At 43.0% G+C, this 22,729-nt stretch overlaps 1 protein-coding gene across 1 annotated transcript; it reads right to left on the bottom strand.

Annotated features, from left to right (window-relative positions):
• Positions 1–14,080: 14,080 nt before the first annotated feature.
• Positions 14,081–19,121, bottom strand: EDN1 (endothelin 1). Its single transcript, XM_048939962.1, has 5 exons — positions 18,737–19,121; positions 18,498–18,651; positions 17,369–17,527; positions 16,991–17,098; positions 14,081–15,354 (listed from the first exon to the last, which is right to left on the bottom strand). The coding sequence occupies exons 1-5, from the start codon at positions 18,798–18,800 to the stop codon at positions 15,216–15,218; spliced, it is 624 nt and encodes a 207-aa protein (XP_048795919.1). The 5' UTR covers positions 18,801–19,121; the 3' UTR covers positions 14,081–15,215.
• Positions 19,122–22,729: the final 3,608 nt, after the last annotated feature.

Below are 22,729 nucleotides of genomic sequence, written 5' to 3'. Positions count from 1 at the left end.
ACATACAGTGATCTGTGCCCGTACATCCAGAACAGTCCTCTTTTGGCAGGAAGGTGTACAGTGGAAATAAAAGTGATGTGAGAAATAATTTCCTTACAGGGTGCTGTGTGAGGTCCAAGCTGAACTGAGAAAGGATTAAGCAGTTAACTCAGTAGTTATTTGGCAGGGTATGTAGGCTGGGCTGATGAGTTGCAAGGGCAACTCATACATCTCATCCTGCAGGGTATCTCTGGATGTCCAAAGGTCATGCCTTGCAAAAATAGCAGGAAATCAAGGTCCAACATTCCATGCAGTTTCTCAGCCTAACCTCTTGTTAAACCAGGAAAGTTGTAGAGATCATCCAATAGCTGTAAGCTGTGTGTTTGGTGGCATCTAACTTGAAATGCCCAACATCCAGACAAGGAAACCTGCAGCCCTGCACATCACTATTCAGAAGCTGCTGAGAGGTACTCTTATTTATTATTTCTCTTCATCATTTCCAGCATTTGTCATGCACAGCATCACTTAAATGGCTCAGAAAAAAAAGTTATACAAATGAAATGACCCATTACTGTACATTCTTTATCATGTGCCATTTTAGACATTCTTTAAAAATAAGAAATCTTGTAACATAGCATTAATGAAGGGAAAAGGCTCTTTGAGCTCTATTTCACAAATACACACTCTTAGGCATTTTTGCATGCTCATCTCTTTCTTGCAATTTCTCAGGCCCTCCTGGAGGTCCTCCTTTCTTGCATGTTCATTGGTACACAAAATTCAATCAAGACAAAAGATTTGCACGTGTTTATTAGTCAGGCTGAGTTTTACTTATTCTGGAGAGAGTCTAAAAAAAAAAAAAAAAAGGCATTGTCAACAGTGGAGCACTCAATGATAGAGCAATATTTGTTTTTATATGTGGGCTACCAAGTGCCATCAGTCCTGACCTGCCCAGCCATGAGGTGAATTGAACAGGAGGAAAACACTCCACTTTCCCAAGAACAGACACAGGTTATCTTTTCTTTAACCTTCCAGTTTGTTTCCCCAGCTTGTTTGTTTGCGTTGTTTTACCGTCTGCCCGTTTGAGGTGTGTTTCTGGTTCAATGCCCCTCTAAAGGCCAAAGGAATTAGCACTGCTGAAAGAAATTCAGTACTGAATTGCTCTTGTGTCGTCCGGACTTTGTTATGGCTTCAGTTCATTAAAACCAAGAGACAGGCAGCTGGAAGAGAGACCAACCAGACGGGGCCACTTGGGACTGGATGGTGGTTAAGTCTTCTTTAGGGGCCAGGGCTGTTTCCTTTTGAAAAGAACATGATGAAAATGTCATAGCTGTGAACTGGAATGCTAAGTAGGAAATGACATTCCAGACAAGCTGGAGGAAGAGCAATAGAGACTCCCTGCCTCAATTTTCCTAAGTGCTTTGTTTCCAGGTCCCAATGGTTGGCAGATGGGTACATTGCACCCATGCCTCAGTTCTCCAGTTCTGTCAGTTGGGTGCAATTATTCATCTGAGCACCTGCTAGTCCTGAAGGATGACTTTAGTGGTCCCATAGCTGTGTGGTGGGCTGCCTCATGTGGGCATCCCACATGGGGAAATGTTTCTCAGGATGGAATCCAGCTTTCATGAGTTCACTGCCTCTGTCTGAAACAGACAGGCAAGGCATGGGATGAAGAATTCAGCAGTGCAAAGACGGGCACCTCCCAAAGAAATGCAGCCAGCTCAGATAAAGGGAGACAAGACCGAAACCTTAATTTTTCTGTTTCTCACTGAGATCCTTGTTATTGCTGAAAAAGGTTAATTTTGCACAGCTATTCTGAATCAAACTTCCCAGGACTCCCTGGTCTGGTTAACCAAACTTATCAAAACCACCTGAAATAGAAGCAGAGTCCTTGAAGAACAATAGCAATAAAGTGACTTTTTTGCTATCAGTTCTGTAAAAACTTGCTGTTGCTACAACAGTAATTGCAAAAACAGAGAGGATCATTGTAACAGACTGGACTATTTTTAACAGCAAACCAGGACTGAAGCTTTTCTCCTTTATTGCTTTTAAACTGTTATTCCTCTTTCCCTTCCTCTTTCCTTTCCCCATCCTCACATTTAACATTTCCATTATTCAAAAAGAGAGGAAAATAGAAGCAAAAGTACGTAGAAGAAACAAATGACAGAAGGGAAATTCCTGATAGAAAATGGCCTGTTTTGTCCGTGTCAGCAAAAAAAAACATCCAAAAATGCTTTGAAAGCCAAAATTTAGAACACCATTTTTAGTTCTACAAGAATTTGGTGTCTATTAAAGGATTTAATTTGCAAATAACGAATCAGATCTGTTAAAGAAACTATTAAAAATAACTTGGACACCTTGCACACATATGCATCTGCTAAACAGCGTACCTTATAAATAACAAAATGTGGCTGAATACTCCTGTACTTGGAGGGAAACATTCATCAGAATTCTTTTGAAGCTATTTCTGTCTAGTGTGTCAGAGTTTGCTAAACTGTTTCCTAGGCTGTTCATCAAAGAACAGTAGAAAAGATATGAAACATAATTTAAAAATAGCTACATATTAAGTAAAACAGATGATGCATTCATGTATGACGAAACTGCAAAATTTTGCCAACCTTGAATACCAAGTTCTTCAGTTGTAACTCATTTGCACTGGAAACTTAGTTAATTGTTCAGAAATACACATTCACAATCTTGCAGAGCTCTGAAAGAAGTAGGTGCTCGCACATCCTTCCAGCACGTAAAAGGAGCCTACAAGCAGGAGGGGAGTCAACTCTTTACAAGGGTAGATAGTGGCAAGACAAGGGGAAATGGATTTAAGTTGAGGGAGGGAAGATTTAGGTTGGATGTCAGGGGGAAGTTCTTCACAGAGAGAGTGGCGAGGTGCTGGAACAGCTGCCCAGAGAGGCTGTGGATGCCCCGTCCCTGGAGGTGTTCAAGGCCAGGTTGGATGGGGCCCTGGGCAGCCTGGTCTGGTATTGGATATGGAGGCTGGTGGACCTGCATGTGGCAGGGGGTTGGAGATGCATGATCCTTGGGGTTCCTTCCAACCCAAGCCTTTTTATGATTCTATGATTAAATAAAATGCATCTGTTTTTATGTCATTGTGTCCTGAATACAGTATTTTTTTTTTCCCTATCCTTTTAAAATATAAAAAGAATTCACATCTTTCCAGGGCACTTGATTCACAATGAAAAATAATTTTATGTCTTATGTCAGCATTACTTTGTTCAGAATTAAGGACTACAATACCGAAATCTTTCATTTGTGACAGCATCCCTTTCTCATCAGTTCTCTGTTTCCCATAATAGCATCTTGTTCTGGAGATGCAACATAGCAGCATTTCAGTTCACTCAGTTTTGCTTATCAATTTTCATCTGTTTGAATGAAAAATCACATAAGGAAATATGTCTTTTATGATACAAGACAGTGAAACCCTGGTGGAATTGAATGCTAGTTTGAAACTGAATTTCCCAAACAAATTAGTCTGAATCAGATTTTTTAACTGAAATAGTAGTAGGAAAAAAAATTAAATATATCTAAGTTGCCGCTGAAAGTATTTAATGGCCAGGGTTGTAGACTTGAGTCTGCCTTTTAGTTTAACTAACTGTTCCTGCCATTGCTTAACCTCCAGAACTGCATGACAAACTATTATGAATGTATCAGCAAAATCAGGCTCTAGAAAGATAAATCAAATAAGTACACTGGGAAACAAAAGTATTGATACTGAAGAAATGATGGTGTCACTCAGAGAAATGTTAAAAGGTTGGTATCAGCAGCTGAAAAAGATTGACAGATTCTTAGCAATTGTGCCCTTCGTCACAAGCTATAAACAGTGGAATTAGCTCTATCTAGCTCTTCGCATGACTTTGCACCCTGCTTTAATTAATTCTTTGAGCATATATAAAAAAAATCATCTCCAACACATTTTGGCGTTGGCTGAAGTCCTGCAGAAATGTATAGAGTACATGTCAGAGTACAAATGCAGGGCTTGCATAAGACACAGCAAAATTTCCTCCTCTGTCTTTCACTTATTCTTTCATTGCCTGCCAGAGCTTTAGAAACAGGCATTACTCAAAACCTCAGAAGAAATCCTGTTCCTGCAAGATTTCCAGTCTCTTCTATTTTCTGTGCAGCGTGATTCTTTAGTCCCATAACTTAGAGCCAGCAAGTATCTAGTATCTTGGAGTAGATATGTGCTGGTATATTAATGTGTAACTCCCATGTCCTCCTTGTCTACCTTTCTCTTCTACTCTTTCCCATAGTCACAAGCATTCTGGAAGCTGTATAAGTTAGACATGTAGACTGATCGTGACTTTTAGTGTTATTGCAATCACTAATCTGGGAGGTCACAGAGGATGGTACCTGGATGGAAAACTCACTTCTTGAAGTTGCCTCCCTTACAGTTGCTTTTCATTCAGGTTTGCAGGAACTTCCCCAGCAGAGCTCTTTGTGTCACTGTAATCCTGTGAAAATCAAACACAAGTTGCTGTGAACTTGAGGACAGCATCTATACCAGGTAAACTGCTCAGTAAACAAACAGGCGATAAGCTAAGCTTGCTCCATCTTTGTAGTTGTATACAGGTCCCTGGATCAGGAGGCAAGTCAACAAATGTTATCACTTCTATTTGTGTGCGTTTGTTTTTAAGAGCACAAGAGGCACGCTGTTGTCCTTTCCCTTGTTTTTGTCTGCAGTGAAAAGATCAGTTTAGAAGTTACCTGTATCTTTACCATCTCATCTAGTGAAGAGAAACACATTTCAGCTTATCCAAAATAATAGTAGGCATGTAACTCACATTTAATCACCTGAGAATATTAAAGACCTGAGGAGAATACTTCTTTGCCATTACAATCTTCTTGCAGCAGTTGGCTGTACCCTCTGTTGTCAAACATTAATGAGAAATCAATTCAAATCTAAGTGGCCTCATCCCACAGCTTTGGTCTCTATCTTCAGTGCATGAAGTCACTTCATCCAGTTTCAGTGAGTACTCACCTGGCTCAAAGCTGGCATAACTTTTCACTTACATCACTAGATATTTCAGGGCAGGGTGTGGTGGGCCTGGACACGGTCACTTCTCATGCTTGATACCACTCTGGAAACATCCATCCTGTCTTCAACTTTTTCACCTGCCAAACTCATATTGAGAAATTTGGCTTAAGCTAGTTCTCTCAAGGAATATCAGCATTGTCTAAATGATCTGACTTTCTGATTGCTATCATATGTGGCACGAATTCATAAAGTTTCTTCAAACTGGGAGTGAGCACTGTGAGAACTGATTGTTATTGAGATCCTGGCATGTACACTCTTGAAACAGCTTCAGTGCTGTTTCTACATCTTTGCTAACCACGTCGAAATTATCACTTTCTAATCATCTTAATTTTGAACTGCTTCCTTTCAGTAGTTAAACTTTTCCCTTTTTCCAGGATGGAAGAGTTTCCATTGTAAGATCATCCTGGAGACGTACAATTAAAAATAACATCTCTTGGATGTGGCAGGCTTTCCGAATACTTAAGTCAGCAAAGACCAGGAATATCTTTTTTTTTCTCTCTCATTATGGTAATCAATATTAGCTATTTCATGCCCCTGAGGCATCCCAGCTATGTGAGTGTTACGGGCCTGGCTTCAGGAGATAGCCTCATTCAAAATTTCATGGGAGTTAAATTCTTATCAGACTTGTTTCTCTCTTGCTTTCTTCTTCCCTTTGTCTTTTTGCGTTTTCAGGATGCAAAGACATAGAGGTCATTCATAGTAATCAAACCTGTCCTAGAAATCCAGCTTAGGCAGATGAGTTTATCTTGCCATGAGTTTCCTTTATTTTCTTCACTATGCCTTCAGTTGATTTCATAGCTGTTATCCAGTGCATATTGCTCTTAGCACTTGCTTGGAAGATATTGGAAGAGAATTATTTTTCTATGAAAGAACAGTTGAAAAAAGTACAGCTGTTCTGCTGTTCTTCTGTGGGAAATTCAGATTTCACATGAGAATATTAGATATTGACTACAGTAGGCCCAAATGCAGATTTCCTTCTGCTTAATAAAGCTGTACTCCTCAAAAGCTACTTTATGAAGATAAAGTGGTGTAATCTCTTTACGCTCCTTTGCCCGGTCAGTCGAGAAAGACAGATGCCTCCAGTGGATCATTCTCAGCTCAAGTGCATCAGTCAGCTATGTAAGTTAAACTGCCTCAATCTAGACACAAAGATTTTTCCTACTGAACCTCCATGTTGCCAAAAGACTGTTTCCCCACAGTTACTCTCCTGTCATATTTTCTGGCATCTCCTCATAAACCTGTCCTCTTGGCCCATATTGCCTCTTTTATCATAATCCCATGGCATAATGTCTTGGGAGCAATCTCATTTCTTTGGAGAGGATCTCCGAGACTCTTTGCATTTAACCATTTATCTCAAAATTAGGCTGGATGTGTACCTCTCCTTTTCTCCTCCCTTATTTCTTACTCAGTGGTGTTTCTGAACAATTTATCTCGCTGAGAAGCATACCTGTTCTTCAAAATAAATAGCACATTAAGAATAAATCCCTTGATAGTGAAAGATTAGGCTGGAGATGAGTTGGATATCACTGTATGAGCATGTTCACATGCCCTTTCTGTCACTTTTACCAATGTCTCCTGTCTTTACTTCGTGTAGACCACTCCAGGTAATTCAAAATTCTGAATTCATAGTATGCTCAATAAGTCCAACTTACATTGGGAAAGTGACAGCTGACCACAGTCAGTATACTTGGAAATACTGAAGGCAAGAGATTCAGCACATCTCAGTTATTTCTTTCTCGATTTGGTCAAAGTGTTTCCTCAATCTGGAGGACATCAGAGAGAAATTTGACTCAGGGATCATCTCCTTTGTGGTGAGAACAAGCCTTGGTGGCCAGGCCGCAGACAGCTTTGGGGTAACCACACTGAACCACACCACAAAACCTCACATTTGTCTGTAAGCTTTCAGGGGTGAGTGAGAAGTGAAGCATCAGTCAGCACCTCCTATTGTTCATGCTTGCACTTGGGTTGTGTCGTTCCATTTTTCTAATGAACTCTCTCTCATCAGGATAATCAGGCACAGGAAAAGTGATTGTACTGAAAGACGGGATTGCGTGCAAATGATGTTCCCAGGTATAGGACAGACTCATGGCTGCAAGGATGTGTTTTCAAAAATTTGTCATTGGTAGCGATACTGGGTCCATGCCTGCAAATTTTATTTCCAGGAGTCAGCCAGGCCCTGCTGGAGCACTCCTTTTTTGTTATCACAACTGGAGAGTAAGCAAACAGCAAAAGCAGAGCAAGAATTTTCCTTCAGATCCAAGTGCTGTTATTGCAGTGTTCTTTGAAACTGTCCTTTGCTTCTGATGGCCCAAGAAAAAGGGAGTCCCGGATGTGCAGTGGTGATGCTAACACTACCTGTGAGCTGGCCTGTTTGGAAGTCAGCCTCTCTTGGCACTGCTGTCATCATTAATGCCCATTGCTCCTTCAGTATCTTTAGGCCTTGCTCAGGGAGGTCTACTGAAGGGCAGGACCATTTCTGTGCTGCTACTGCCCCTCTCAAGATGTCCAGCAAGCTTTGATAGTTGAGCTTTGTGAGAGCTGAGCACACAGCTCGACTGTATCTCCTCTAACTCTCAGTGTCTTTCTATAATAAAACATAATTTTATTTTTCTGTCAAAAAGAGAAAAATGAAATCATCAAATGACTATGTAAGAGTATTATGACCTCTGCCATATCCTTACAGTTTTGCAGAGGAGTCTGATGCAAGAATTAGCAACATATCAGGGAGTCCAAGGAGAAGGTTTCTTCGGGTTCTCCATCATGTAGTGGTCATGAAATGCCCTTGAAACACAGGTCAAAATTCTGCATCTTTGCTCTCACCCATAAGAACGTAATTCAGTCAAATATTGTCTGGTTCCTTCATGTAGATAAAGACCTTTCTGCCCTTGTTTTCAATTATGTCTTCCTTCTTGGCAAGACCGTCATAAGCGGCTGAGTACAGACTGGAGACTGTCTTTCCTCCTCCTCCACATCCACCTCTACTTTCCCGCTTTTCAGGTGCATATTCTCTCCTTGTACCAAGCCTCACTCCTAGCAATGCCTATCTTTTTCTAGGCAAGGTGTTGGGAAGTTGGGGATGAGCATTTACAGACATTCAGAACTGCTTCCTAAATAAATGAGAGAAAACTAAAGCATCCCCAGATGACAGCGATTATTGATTCTGTAACTATCTCAACAGCTCCACCAGCAGAGGTATGTAAAAGGAGCTCATCAGTTATAAATTGACTCCTCCAGGCATCAAAGGCCTGTCAGGGCAACAATTAGTTCTGGCAATATATCAGCTGTTCAAGATTGTCAGGTAGAGAGAGAAGGGCAGTTCTGCGTCAGCTCCCCTCCAAAGCTACTGTAGACCCAGATAGGATGTGGAGATCAGTCATTTGCTGCGTATCTCATGTCCTCAGATGCTTTGTCAGTCTTTCCGACACCTGATCCAATTTTGTGGGGCTGTCAGGTTAAAAGGAGGCATTTCTTAGCACGCTGAAGTCACACAGGCTATAGCTTATTTATCTCCTTGACAATATCCCTGCCAAATCCCCACGGAGCAGCTAAACAAATGAATGCAGCAGAAAGACAAAAACAAAACCCCACAAACCTGTGTTCTGTTTCTAATTAGCCATAAACCATTCAGAGCTGTGCAAATGTGCTGTCCAGAGAGGAAAAACTGAGGGCAGTTTGTAGACCTCATAGTAAAAAAATCCATGTAAACAACATGAGCTTTTTAAACAGAAGTACAGGCAAAAGCAACTATTGTGCACAGCACTGCCTGGGCAGGGTGCTGCAAGCAGCAGCTAAAGCATACTTGGTGAGGGCAGCTGAATAATTTGGCCACACTGACCAGAGTCTGCTGTATTAAAAGGGGATAAAAAAGACAAATAAAGGGACAGAGAGCCCCTTGAGACTAGAGTTTTTTGATAGAAGGGAGCAAATCCAAAATGTGTTGTACATCACCAGAAACACCTTCACTGTGCTGCATTACACATGCATTTATGTCCATACTACAAGTGCACGTGCAGATTTACCAAGTGCTTTGATTTTGTGTGCTTATCTGCCCTGCTACAAGCACACTTTGCAATACCTGCTAATGCAGTTATACAAACAGGTTTTTTAATCAGAATATTTTTCTTACTTGCTATGAGTCTGGACTCAATTCTGTTCTTGTCCATGCTGACATCTTGTTTTTGCAACCTTTTTTCAAACATACTTTCCATGTATCACACAAAGATTTACTTTATATTTAATGCGGACCACTAAAAAATTCCCAGTGGAAGTGCAAACTGTTCCAAGAATTTCACATATGCAGGTTGTTGCAAAGCATGTATGAATTTGCATCCCTTAATCACATTTCATGGTTCTTCAGACATTCATGGATCACAGGTAGAACAAACAACCATGATCAGAGCTTCGTCCAGAAACAGCTTACAAAAGCTGCACTTGGCCACAAAAGCAGCAAAGAAATGCTTGAAAGAAGAAAAATAAATAGTGAAGAAGGAAAGGTTGTAGTTGGCTTAGAAAGTTGACCTCTGTGCATGTATAGACATTTTCAGAAATGTTTGTGGAGCAAAATAATGGCTCAGCAAAGTCGTTAGTTCAAAGAGTACAGTTTTACTGCACAGTGATACCCAGCCAACTTTGTGACTTGCCTAAAGGGTCAATGCTGAAATCAACAATCCATAATCCACTGCCAATTCGGGGCAAAGACAGCTCTTGCAGACACCTCACCTTCCATCCAAATGAAAGATGTTCTCTTGTTTATAATGAAGCAGACTTAGGGCCAAGTACAATTAAATTAACAGCTTTAATGCACATTGTTTTCAAACCACTGGAAAGCACAAAGCTGCAAAGTGTCCTGCTGCATGCATACTGAGAAAGACTTAATGATTAGCAGAGGCCTAGAAGGAAATCCACGGGCCAAGTCCTCAACAAATGCCATCAGACTCTAGAAAGACACAGGAGTATAGTTTTTGGAAAAATGATGAAACCAGTTCTTCTTTTGAGCATGTGGAAGAAATATGGACAAAGGAGTTTCTGTAGAAGTATTTGTAGATTTCATGTTCATGTCTGTATCTATGTGACTGTTTCCCTAGTCTGGTGAAGCCAGTGGAGCTCCTCCAAGCTAACCCAGGTGACATCATGTTGGTCCATCTGTAGGGAAACTGTAACCAGCGGACAACTTCTCCAGCTGAGATGCTTTCTCAGAAAATGTTGCTATAAAAACAGTGGAAGGATTTGGAGACCATACGTATCAGTGGTGGAGCTGCCATTGCAAAGCAGCTCAGTTGGCATTACCCAGGGGGAACCTGTGGCCAGGTGGGAAGGATGGTTTATATTTCCAGGGGATGACATTATAGATCCTGTTTTATGCTCATTTACGCTGCTCCAGGGATACTCACCAAAGTGGGTGAGCAAGTTCAGGACGTGACAAAGTACAGAAATCCCTACTTCCTCCAGGAGGAAGCTTAGAACTTGCAAAGTAGCCTACACCTCTTTGCAGTCTAGTTATGCGTTAAATCACTTGTCATAGGTCACAGTTACTTAAGAACTTTTCTGCATACAAGTAGACAAAGTAAAGGTCTGTTTCTGCAAAGAGTACTGTGAGCACCATTTGCCCAATTTTTCTGTCCATTTTAGTTTGCTGTCTAGTTTGTGACTATCACTGCTTTATGTCTTTGTTAGAAATAAGAGAGGATGAGAACAAGAAGTAGAAGAAGAACAAATCTCTTGAAACAACAGGACTGAATGAGAAGATGACTAGGAGAGTAGTTCTGGTTCATCAGAACATTTAATGCATGTGTCTGCCTTTGAACAGGTGTGTCCTAAAGTCATTGACTCATTTTTCATGATGGACCAAGTGCTTGATTAAATCACACCTGCGAAAAGAGATGGAGAAAGCATAGGTAAATCTAAGTCCAGTCTACATGACAGTGCTTCTTTCTTCTCAAAAGAGTAGAGACCAGTTTTGTTTCTGATGATTGGTACATAACATTTATTTCCATTAGCTGGGGAAAAAAAAAAGTTAGTGTTAGTGGTTTAATTTTTTGTTATTATTATTATTATTATTATTTCCTTGGGGGAAAAAACACAACAATGTGAGCTTGAAGTACAGTTGCTGAGCTCAAATCATTTCTGCAGCCCCCAGAATAGCTGGAGAGGTTGATGAAACCACAGGTTCCATAGGGCTCTTCTTCTCCTACGAGCAGCTTTCTTGAGCTAAAGTCAAACTGCCCCAAAGAGATATTTATCAAATTTGTTGCTAGCAAATGCTTGTGGGACAGAAAAAATGCAAGAAAAAATTAAAAGGCAGAACAGCAGCAATGAAAGCCACTGAAGACTTGTGCTAGCATCAGCAAATCAGTGTCCGTTTGCTCTCTTCATGGTGATATCAGAGAGAAAAAAGCCTTTCTGGGTCAAGCTCTGCTCTTGTTTTCACTGAAACAAATGATGCCTCCATACTGAGAGAACTGTTGGCTGACCGAGTGACCCGGTGGACTTCAGACAGAATCAGGTCTCCTTGACCTGATCAGAATACAGGAGCTTGTCCCAGGCACGCCGCAGAGGCGTAGCAGCCGATAGTTTAACCATATTGAGAAATAGAAAAATTGGCTCCCCTAGTTCAGATTTTATCAGAGATATAAAGCGCAGAAAAACCTGACCACTGATTCTGGCTGTGTTTCCAAAATCTCCTTTGCATGATGTTTACTCTGGGAAAAATGATCCTGCCAGTATCTTTCTACTTGATCTGTGGCATTCTGTCTCTTTGCATACTTACGCTCACCGTCACAGCTTCCAAGAATTCGCATCTAATAAATCAAAAACTCTGTCCTTTCGTTTCCTGGGTCACAAAGGAAGAACAGTAAATTAAACAAAGATACTGGTCAAGAAAGGGAGCTGGATTTCTACCCAAGGAACCTAATAATAGCACCACAATGCAGATGAAGCTGAAATTGATACGGTTTTATATACACAGAGGCAAATAACTGAGTGCTAAGAAAATAAACATCAGATTGCGTTCAAACAGTGGTCTAACCAGCTCATTCTGTTTGTAAATATAGAAATGTGTTGTAGTGGCTAAATTTATCCTAATGTAAGGAAACATGAACAAAAAGGCTGGTATTTGGTAACTTCTATAGGCAACATTAGGACATCCTGTGTGAATTATTTTAGGGCAGTTCATGATAACATGGTACAGATTAGAGTTGCCATTTCTGGAAAAATTAGGTCAGAATTATGTAGATAAGATGGAAGGAATTTCAGTGGCATTGTATTATTTTCCTGACTTCAAGCCTGACTCACATGTCAAAGCTTTGTTTTATTGTATACCTTGCTTTGGTATGCAGTCAAAACAACTTTTCTTCAGAGAAAATGAAAATAAACAGATGGAGCAAGTAAGAAACGCACATAGCACATAGCATTGAATCAGTACAGCAAGCATAAATTAGGGAGAAATAGCCTTTTCCAAAGAAGGTTTTTGCAATTTCAGCAATGATCATGATGAATCCATGAAAAATGAGAGGAGAGAGATACAACTTGGTAACAGCTTAGGAACTGGGCCATTCCTTGATGTTAATCTGAGCTGTGATTTCAGGTGTAGTTTGGGACCATTCCGGTAGGGCCATGTGGAAAACAGTCTTCTCTGTGTGCTCCTGCTTGTCCTTTTGAGATCTCATCTCATACAAGAGAAAACTCTCATTTACTTGCAAACTGTTCATACCCAAGAAAGGTTTACTTCGTGAGAGAAAAATTGAGATGAGTTCTAGATAAAAGAATGAAAGCCCTAATTCTGCAGCCTTGCCTCCACAATCAGAGCAATGTTTCCATTGGCTTCAGGTAGAATATTTTTTCACTCAGATCATTTATTATAAATAAGAATGTACTTTTACCCTGCCACATCTTCAGTGCCAGAAATCCCAGCACATACCATGCCTCTTTTTTGGGGGGGGCAGGGGGGGCTGAAGCTCTTTCTGCCATAGGACTCACTTTGAGAAGGAGCAAACCTTTGGGAGGAACCGTGGTATTTGTACATGAGCCAGCCTTCAGATAAAGAGCCTGATGCTGCCTTTTGCTTATTCTCTGAGACAGACTGTTGAATTCTGTTTTTTGGTCCAGCTTGTTAACACAAACTACAGCTAGCAGCACTTAACACAGAGCCAGGCTGCCGACACTGCCACCTCTCGGCTTTTATCATCACACAAAAAGTAGCAGAATAGCATGAAGAAAACAGAGCAGAGGCTGCACATAGACTTCTGGTGTTGGGATATGGAGTGAGCTGCAAGCAAACGAGTATCAACAAAGAATTCTAGAACAGTACTAGCATTTTTTTAACAGCCAACGTAGCCAGGTTTTGTCTCATGCCTTGTATTTTATCTGCTCATAAAAGTTTTCTTCAAAAATAAAATTTTATCTAAAAAACTTGAACTATTGATATATATATATTTTTTTTGAGTGGGGTTCTTTTTTTCTCTCCCACTACAGAATCAGAGATCATTACATCCATTGATTTGCTTTAAGCATCTTTCCAGCTATAACTACATTAGCCCAAATCGTCTAGAGATATGCAACGTTCAATGTCTGCTCTAGCACTTTCCTAATTTGGGGCCAGGACCCATTGAGATCTCCATCTTTAGCTTTGGTAGCATGGGTTGAGACTTCAGGGATGGCATAGTAATAGATAATATAACCCTATTAAGGCCAATATAGGCCACAAAGCATCCACTGCGTGCATTTTTCTCCTCTAGCTCATTAACGTCCAACCTTTACTGGCAACATTTTAATGGTACAGTATACTCAGCATTGGATGAAAAATGACATTAGTGACATTAAAGAGCAGTCTAAACTCATCTGGCCAACTCAAATTCATCAGCAAGTTTTTGTGTGGAAGATTTTAGCTAGAGCAAGTGCTGTCTGTTGTCTCACACCTAGCATAGGCCTGGCATAAACTGCCCATGCTGGGATTTTGCTACTCTGATAGAAAGGCAGTCATGAGCACAGAGTTCACCCAGGTCAGCTTCATATGTCAGCGCACAGAGAAAGCAGGGCACACTGAAAACAAGCCAATACAGTAATTAAAAATATTTATTTCTGAAGACATTTACCTCGATAGGCATAAAGCATTTCCCAATTTCATACAGAAATACATAAAACACGCATAGACCAATATGGCCTGCTTCAATGTGTATTCAACATGGTAAATATAATGAAGTACTTGTGTAAATATAAATACATTTAAAAAAAGGCACATAAAATTAAACCAAACCTGTCAGCAAATTCAACAACGTGAACAAATTCACTGCTATGAACATTCACCCAATATTAGCCTTTTGACATAATTTAAAACAACCCTTTGTCTCTACGTGTTTCTACCAAACAAGGCACCGAATGAATCTCACAACACTATCTGGTACAGCTTCACTCCAGTGCTGTTTTGGTGGTGTGTAAGACACAACAATCTCTATTATTAGAACTTGTTAGCCAGATATCCTTGTTATGGGAAACCTAGCAGCGCCTTCCAACATTTATTTTCTGTTGAATGATCCTTTGGTATCCAAAGGCAAAGGACTTTGGCTATGTGAACAAGCACAGCATCTAACCCACATTCAGATAACTCTGGTTGTACAAGTAAACTAGACTTCTGAAAAAAGGCAAAGGGTTGCAGCTGATTAGTTAAGGCAACAACAAGGTATAAAAATACTCTAGCAGGAGTGCAACAAACAGTATGCGAGGTAGACATGTATATATGCAGTAAGTCCTGACAAGAGTAGCGCTGTGGCTTTCATTTTTGCATTTTAATCAAGAAGTAAGAGTTTTTACTTTGACATTTGTCCATTCAGATCTTGCTTGCTGTCCTTCCTAAGTACATCAGTCAGGTCTTCCTTGCAAAATGCTTATGTAGACCCTGAAAGCTGCCCAGTTCATGGGTAACATTCCAGTAGCAATATTCAAATGTTTCTTCACAATTACGACTTTTAAGGTGTATTACTCTGGATTTCCCTTCTCCCCATTCATCTGAATTCCAATAGGATGAAATCCTTTGCTTTTATAGCTCCAAATATGGGTCCTCCTCAGTGTTTCGTCCTGCTGCACAAACAGTTGAACAGATAGGCCCTTTGCCATTGTGGAATGTTAAAAGTCAAAGAATTTTGGTGATGCTTTGACAGCAGATGTAAAGAAGAAAGACAGGATGATCCTCCCACTAGGACATTTTCAGGCTCTTCCAGATGCTTTGCCTTTTGCTTGCCCTGTTATGTTTCAGCTTCCGTCCTTTTTGGAGCTCAGCCTTCAGCTTTGCAATACTGAAGGAAGCTTTGATACTGTTACCAATAGCCTCCAGCCTGAAAAAATAAGAAATATATTCTTACTGTTACAGTAATGAAGATGCATATTCAGTGTGCACACATTCAGCAGTCTGATGAAATAAACCTCAGTCTCAATTTTTGCCATAGGACCCTCAGAAACCAATGATTGCTACACATCTGTCATGATTATGCCAACTTAAACCAATTTAAATAATATGTCATTCAGATTTTCAATTCAAACGTTAGAAGAAATTAAAACATTCATCTGAATTTAAATGCCCTTAAATAGCACATATTCAACCAAGAGGTCTTCCATGTTACTCTTTTCAGCTGTTTTATTTCTTTTAGGTAAAACTGACCCAGTCCCAGTGAATGCATGCATTTTTGAAGACGTAAGCACTGTTTTCAGAAATGATTTAAGACCTCTAGGGCCCAAGTACCACTGAAAATCATCAGGCTGCCTGCTAGCATAAACCCTGCTTTCCTTTCCAAACTAGCACTTGAGAGTCTACGTTTAAATGGAAGAGCTTTTGCACACACTGTGCTTTCCCACAGGCTTGGGGCTGAAGATTAAATACCAAAGGTGACATAGCTGTACCAATGCTCAGCTCCAAAACTGACTTCCAACCTCTATGGGGTTCATAAAAGTACCAAAGCTGATACATACGTGCATCTCTGAACTGCACTGTGTAGTGATACTGCCACCTACCACCACTCAACTTTTTAATGCATGGATCTCGGAGGGCAGTTCTGAAATACACTCTTCATTTCAGATATTAAGTTAGGTTCAAATGTTCATTTAATTTTCATCTTCCCTTTCCTCAACCTTTTGGCTGGCATTTTCCATTGCTAGAATCCTGTACTCCCGCTGCATACATTTAATCAGACAATGTAAATGGCACAACAGGTAGAAACTGCCTCCTGCATTCTAGGAAGCCAGCCACATCAGTCACAACAAGAGAGATAATGAATCACAGAATGTTTTGAGTTGGAAGGGACCCTTAGAAGCCATCTTGTCTAACTCCCCTGCAATGAAGGGACACCTTCAGCTACATCAGATTGCTCAGAGTCCTGTCCATTTTGACGTTGAATGTCGCCAGAGATGGGGCATCCGTCCCCTCTCTGGATAACCTGCTCCCATGCCTCACCAGTCTTAGTGTGAAAATCTTTTCCCTTCTACCCAACTTAAATCTCCCATCTTTTAGTTTGAAATCATTCCCCCTTGTCCTATCACCATTTCTCCTTGTCCTGTTGAACATCCTGATAGAATTTCTTTACCCAGTAGAATGTAGGAAAGTATCTAAGAAAAGCAACCGGAGTCCATTTCATAATAGAACAGTTGGGACATATTTTTAAGTAATTGAGATAACAGCCAAACATACTAGAATACCAAGTTCTATTATTTCTTTCATAATTTAATTGTTTTATAGTTGTCTTACATATGAATTTGCTCCCTCTAAGCAGATGGATAACACCAAGCAGAGCTTGGTACTCTTGTCTTTTCAAGCAAAGGCTCCAACACATGAACAAAGCTCTGAAAAGATCCTCATTGATTTCCAGAAAACTCTCCATTTGCAATCAACAGCTAAGCCAGTGTTGACCCAAATAGGGGAGAACTATGCACCCTATAGTGCTACCCTGGGGAACTACAGCAGGATGAGAAAAAACTCACCTCTTCATTTTCCTGCTGTCAACAAACTGTTGGTTCATGCATTTAGATCCAACACAACCACCAGCTCTGTTGCGGTGACGTGAGGTTTTCTCTGCTGTGGACTGAGCCCTGTTAAAAGGGAGAAGGTGCTGCTGTTAAAACAAAAAACAAGTCTGCAATCCACAAGGTGAGGTGTCTCACCAACCACTCCTCAAGGCATGCAGTAAGCAATCTTTCTGGGCCAAACCATGGAGTGTATCATAGCAGCATGAGCGCCAAGGTAGGAGGCAAGGCTCTGAGGAGATTATTCACTCAGCAAGTGCCAAAATGAGTAAGTCTACCACAATCCAGCCCTATTCACACACGGTGCCTTTTAAAGAGTAGCAACAATAGACGCACCAGAGATCTTTTCCCATCTGGCAGAAGTTCAGACATTTCTTGTCTCTCTGGCTGGCACATCGGCATCTGTTGCTGGCTCCAGCAAGCATCTCAGGCATTATGTCCTTCAGCGATCTTCTGGACCGAGAAGGGCCTCCAAGACCATAGGGAACAGTCTTCCTATGATCAAAGAGACAACATGAAAGTCACCCCAATAATTTGATGGGTTTGGAATAGCAGGGTATATTGGGCAGTCTTATCAATGGGATTGATTGCGTGAGTAAAGGTTGTGGAATTGGGAATGCCTTGTTGGTCATAATTTCCATGCGAATACTTCTGATGATCCTGCAACATAGTAATTAGAGTGGCTACCAGCACAGCTAATGACCTTCTAATTGCGATTTCATAAGGCTGCTATCCCTCCCTGTGTGATAAAGCTTCATCTCTTTGAACTTTGGTAACTGCCAATGCTGAAAGAAGCAATAAAAACACTGATCCTCTCTGCTCAGAGTGGTAGTGCAGATCTTCAAAGTCAACGTTACAGAGGCTCTGGCTCCCCAGTTTTTTGGGGAAGAGATCATAGAATCCTAGAATGGCCTGGGTTGAAAAAGACCACAATGATCATCTAGTTTCAACTCCCCTGCTATGTACAGGGTTGCCAACCACGAGACCAGGCTGCCCAGAGCCACATCCAGCCTGGAGATGACAGAAGAGGACAAAGCTCAGAACGCTGTGAGTGCACTGCTCTACAGCAAGGCGCTGCAGGAGCTGGTGAGGGGTCACCTCGTGTGCAAGCAAGCCTCCAGCCTGACAAAATGCTCATGCAAAGGCAAGCTGGCAAAACCACTCCGTAGGCTGTGAGAAGCATCCTGCACCTTCTACAGAGCAGCACCCAGAGCTCTGGGGAGCGCAGGTGCATTAGGGAAACGAGGAGAGCTTCACTCATCCTGGGTGCTCAGATCCCTTCTGTGTTCTCCTAGGGAACCGGCTCGCTGCTGAACTCAGCCGGAAAGCAGCAGGTGGGGTGAAGAAACAGGAGAGCCCGCGCACAGAAATTTCCCTTTTTGTTTTCCCCTTTCAGTTGCGTTCCCAAACCCCTATCCCACCACCACCTCCACCCCCCTTTCCCCCAGCCCAGCGGGGCACTCACTCGGGGGTGTTGATCCAGATGATGTCCAGGTGGCAGAAGTACACGCACTCCTCGTCCAGCAGCGACGAACAGGAGCAGCGCCGGGCGCGGCGATGCGAAGCGGCGGCGGGGGGCGACGGCGGCGGCGACGCGGCGCTCACTTCGGCTCCGGGGGCTGCGGAGGGAGCGGTAGCGGCTCAGCACCCGGCTCAGCACCAGGCTCAGCACCCGGCTCCCCCGTGCGAGGTTAAGGCACCTACCTGCCGGCAGCAGCGCCGGGCACAGCGCGACGAGCAGCGGGAGGAGCAGACGGCTGCAATCCATAGCGGGCGGCGGGAGAAGGAGGCGAGACGGGCTTAAGAGAGAGCCGAAGAGCTGGGAGGAGGAGGGACGGGGCTTCTCCTGTGGCCGGCTGGGCGCTGGCTCCCGCTGGCGGCGGGGCGCGGGGGCAGGCGGCGGCTCGGGGCGGCACGGCGCGTCTGGCTGGCGCGGCGGTCCCCGGCTCCCTTTTATAGCGAACCCCCATGGAGCGGGTAAACAGCCCCGGCGCTATTTTATCCCGAGACAATGTTGTGCCGCTATTAGTCACCGCGCGGCAACGTGCGGCCCGAGATAAGGCCGGCCCGGGGAGGAAATCGCCTGCGAACTTCAGAGCGCCGGCGGCGGGCGGCGGGGGGGTGGGGAGGGATGAGGGGGGCACCGGGCTGGGCAGCGGCTGAGGGAGAACGGCCGTCCCGCACCTCGCACCTCGCACCTGCGGGCGGCAGCCGCTCCGCCCCAGCAGTGCCGGCAGCGGGGCCACAGCGCGGAAGTGCCCGCGGGATGCACGTCGGGCCCGCGGTGGCACAGCGGTGATATAAAGCTGTCTGAGGTGTGGGCGCCTAACAGCGAGGTCAGAAAGGGGCGAATTCTTGGTGCACTCCGCCTGAACGCGGCTTTTTCAACACCTTCGCACCCGCTGCCTCGTCGGTGCAATGTCACGGTGAACGCACACGCGTGTGGAGCACGCCGAGCACCGTGCGGGCTCCAAACCCAGGCTCTGGGGAGCTGCTGGGATGAATTCGAGCTCCTGCGCGGAGCTGCGGCCCCGGAGAGCGTGCCAATTCCACCTCTGATAAACAGATAAGGCCCTCTCGGTATTTGTGGTATTTCCTCGCACTGTGCTGCAAGAATAGGAGTGACCTTGGGTATCACAAAGACCGAGGCTGCGAGCTGCGAGTCGCATTGTTTTACCTCAGGTGAATGCCCGTGGTTTTTTTTTCGGTATGGTGTTATTCTGTGCTGCTGTATCGTAGTGGACAGAGCGTCTGCGGAGTGCTGAGTCAGAAGAAAGCCTGCATTGCTGCTGAGCTTTCTCCACGTGTTGGCACGTGGGACGAGAACAAGAAAGGAACGCAGGAACGCAAGCAGAGACAAACCCTTCCCTTTGCCGGTACCTCCAGGGATGAAATTTTGGGGCCTTCTGAGCAATACTTGCCATTTCCACCAAGATGTTGAATAAACTGAAATGTTGGCTAACACTCAACTGAAATGCTTGTAGCATTTTGTATGCGGCTCTTAAAAGCTGCTCTCTAAAGCTTTCTGTGAGTGGAGAGATCTAGGCTGGATGGTCGCTTACACCTTTCCAGTGTGGGAGTCTGAGAGCTGGAATTGTATCTGCTTATGTATTGTGTCCTCTTGTCCACACGGCGCAGTGCTTACCCCATGGGATATCACTGTATCTATGCCTGAATGTGTGAACTATTACAGTAATGATAAGAATCTACCAGCAGAGGTCACCTAGCTACAAATAAAAACTAATCCTAGCCCGCTGAAATAATAAACTTTATCAGTATTTGCAAGTTAGGAAATAAATCAGGTGGGTTTTTGTTCTGTTTTGTTCTGTTTGCTTGGTGTTAAGAAAGAAAAAATGCAGTGCAGTTATGTGGGTTGAAAGATAGCGATCGTTTCTGTATAAAATAGGCATGGCCTTTCCAGGCCTGTCACTTAGGAACTCTGCTTCATGCCAGCTCTTATTTAAGAATATTTTTTTCCCTGAGGTTTCTCTCTCTAAGATGTGCACATAAAGCCAAAGTGACTCATGTCAATGTCAGATAATTGCTTCTTTGTCAAAGAGCCTTGTTAGAAAGCATTTTGATAGGTGTTAAAAATGACACACATTTCCTTTGGGTAACAAAGCAGAAACATGATATCCTGGGGAGCTCCAAAGGTTTTCTTTTCTTTTCTTTTCTTTTCTTTTCTTTTCTTTTCTTTTCTTTTCTTTTCTTTTCTTTTCTTTTCTTTTCTTTTCTTTTCTTTTCTTTTCTTTTCTTTTCTTTTCTTTTCTTTTCTTTTCTTTTCTTTTCTTTTCTTCCCTTCCCTTCCCTTCCCTTCCCTTCCCTTCCCTTCCCTTCCCTTCCCTTCCCTTCCCTTCCCTTCCCTTCCCTTCCCTTCCCTTCCCTTCCCTTCCCTTCCCTTCCCTTCCCTTCCCTTCCCTTCCCTTCCCTTCCCTTCCCTTCCCTTCCCTTCCCTTCCCTTCCCTTCCCTTCCCTTCCCTTCCCTTCTCTCTTCCTTCTCTCTTCCTTCTCTCTTCCTTCTCCCTTCCTTCTCTCTTCCTTCTCCCTTCCTTCCTTCCTTCCTTCCTTCCTTCCTTCCTTCCTTCCTTCCTTCCTTCCTTCCTTCCTTCCTTCCTTCCTTCCTTCCTTCCTTCCTTCCTTCCTTCCTTCCTTCCTTCCTTCCTTCCTTCCTTCCTTCCTTCCTTTTCCTTCCTTCCTTCCTTCCTTCCTTCCTTCCTTCCTTCCTTCCTTCCTTCCTTCCTTCCTTCCTTCCTTCCTTCCATTTCTTTTAGAAAATAAAAAAATCTTCAAATATTTTTTTGGTATTGTTGTCAGAGCTCCACCTCCTCTCTTGCAGTGATTTCTACTCTGCTTTCAGGTCCTGAGACTAACCGGAATCAAGCAAGCCTGTTGCTCGTCAGAGGAATGCAAAAACTAATTTACATGCAGTTGCCAGTGGTGCAGAAGGGGAAATACCATGCCAGGAGATGGGCTTCCACTGGAAGGGGTAACCCCGAGCCCTCCTCGGATGCAGGGAAGTACCAGCTGTGTACTACACAGAAACATTTTTGGGAAGTTCTGCCAAAAAAGGAAGAATTGCTAATTTTGTAGCTATTTACAGTGGGAATCCACAGTATGAGTCACAGTAGGGGTCTTACAAAATAAGCAGAATAGGACTAAACTTCAACTAGCAGTCAGTGTTTGCAAAATGGAAGTGCAGAGTCACACACAATAATACAAAGCTGTGCTCAACAGGTTGTTCTGGTGCATGCCAAGTCAGTTTGCCCCAAAGCTCTGAACATTTGCTCTGCGTTTGCACTACTGCCCATTTGGAAGCTACCTTTTCCCTTTCTAGTGCAAGTACCTGCCACAGCTATGACACTTTGTAATGGTGTGAAAACTTAGCTAGCCAGCCAGGATCTGGCTTAATGTTCCAGCTGGAAAGGCCGTGGTGCTGACTGAAATTTCTGAAGGACATTTTGTATAGTGTCAGAAATCTGCAATGCCTGCTTATCAGTGAAACAATGAAAGGAGATTGTAAAACTGTGCCTTTCTGTCCAGGGAGCCAGGAAAGCAACATGCTGTTTTCTGCGGATTTGAAACACAATTCTGAAGTGAAAGTTGCATTAGCTCTCCCTTTACTTCGCTGACTGACTCTCTCACAGTATTTTTCCCCTTAGCAGTCTCATCTTACACAAGAGGAAGTGGATGACTCCTCTTCATCCCTAAGGTAACATGCAAATTAAAGAGCTAACTAATCTAGCCTTCTGGGAAATGGCCTTATTCTCATTTGTCACTATCCAGCCTACAAAGTTTCTAATTCCCTTTACCAGATAATTCTGCTATTTGGGGCCCTTAGAGTGACATGCAATTTCCCTGAGCCACAGAATCACAGGGGTTGGAAGGGACCTCTAGAGATCATTGAGTGCAACCCTCAGCTAAAGCAGGTTCCTTACAGCAGGTTGCACAGGAAAGCATCCAGGCTTGAATATCTGCAGAGAAGGAGACTCCACAACCTCTTGGGCAGCCTGTTCCAGTGCTCTGTCAGTAAAAAAGGTATTCCTTGTATTAGTATGGAACTTCTTGTGTTCCAGCTTGTGCCTTGTCTTGTTCTACACACTAATGAAAAGATCCTGACCTCATCTATTTGACTGCTGCACTTCAGATATTTATGAACAGGGATAAAATCCCCTGTCGATCTTCTCCAAGCTTAACAGA

This window comes from Lagopus muta, chromosome 3 (assembly GCF_023343835.1).
Source record: "Lagopus muta isolate bLagMut1 chromosome 3, bLagMut1 primary, whole genome shotgun sequence".
NCBI lineage: Eukaryota > Metazoa > Chordata > Aves > Galliformes > Phasianidae > Lagopus > Lagopus muta.
The sequence above is the reverse complement of the archived record's forward strand: the minus strand, read 5'-3'. Positions and strand labels throughout refer to the sequence as shown.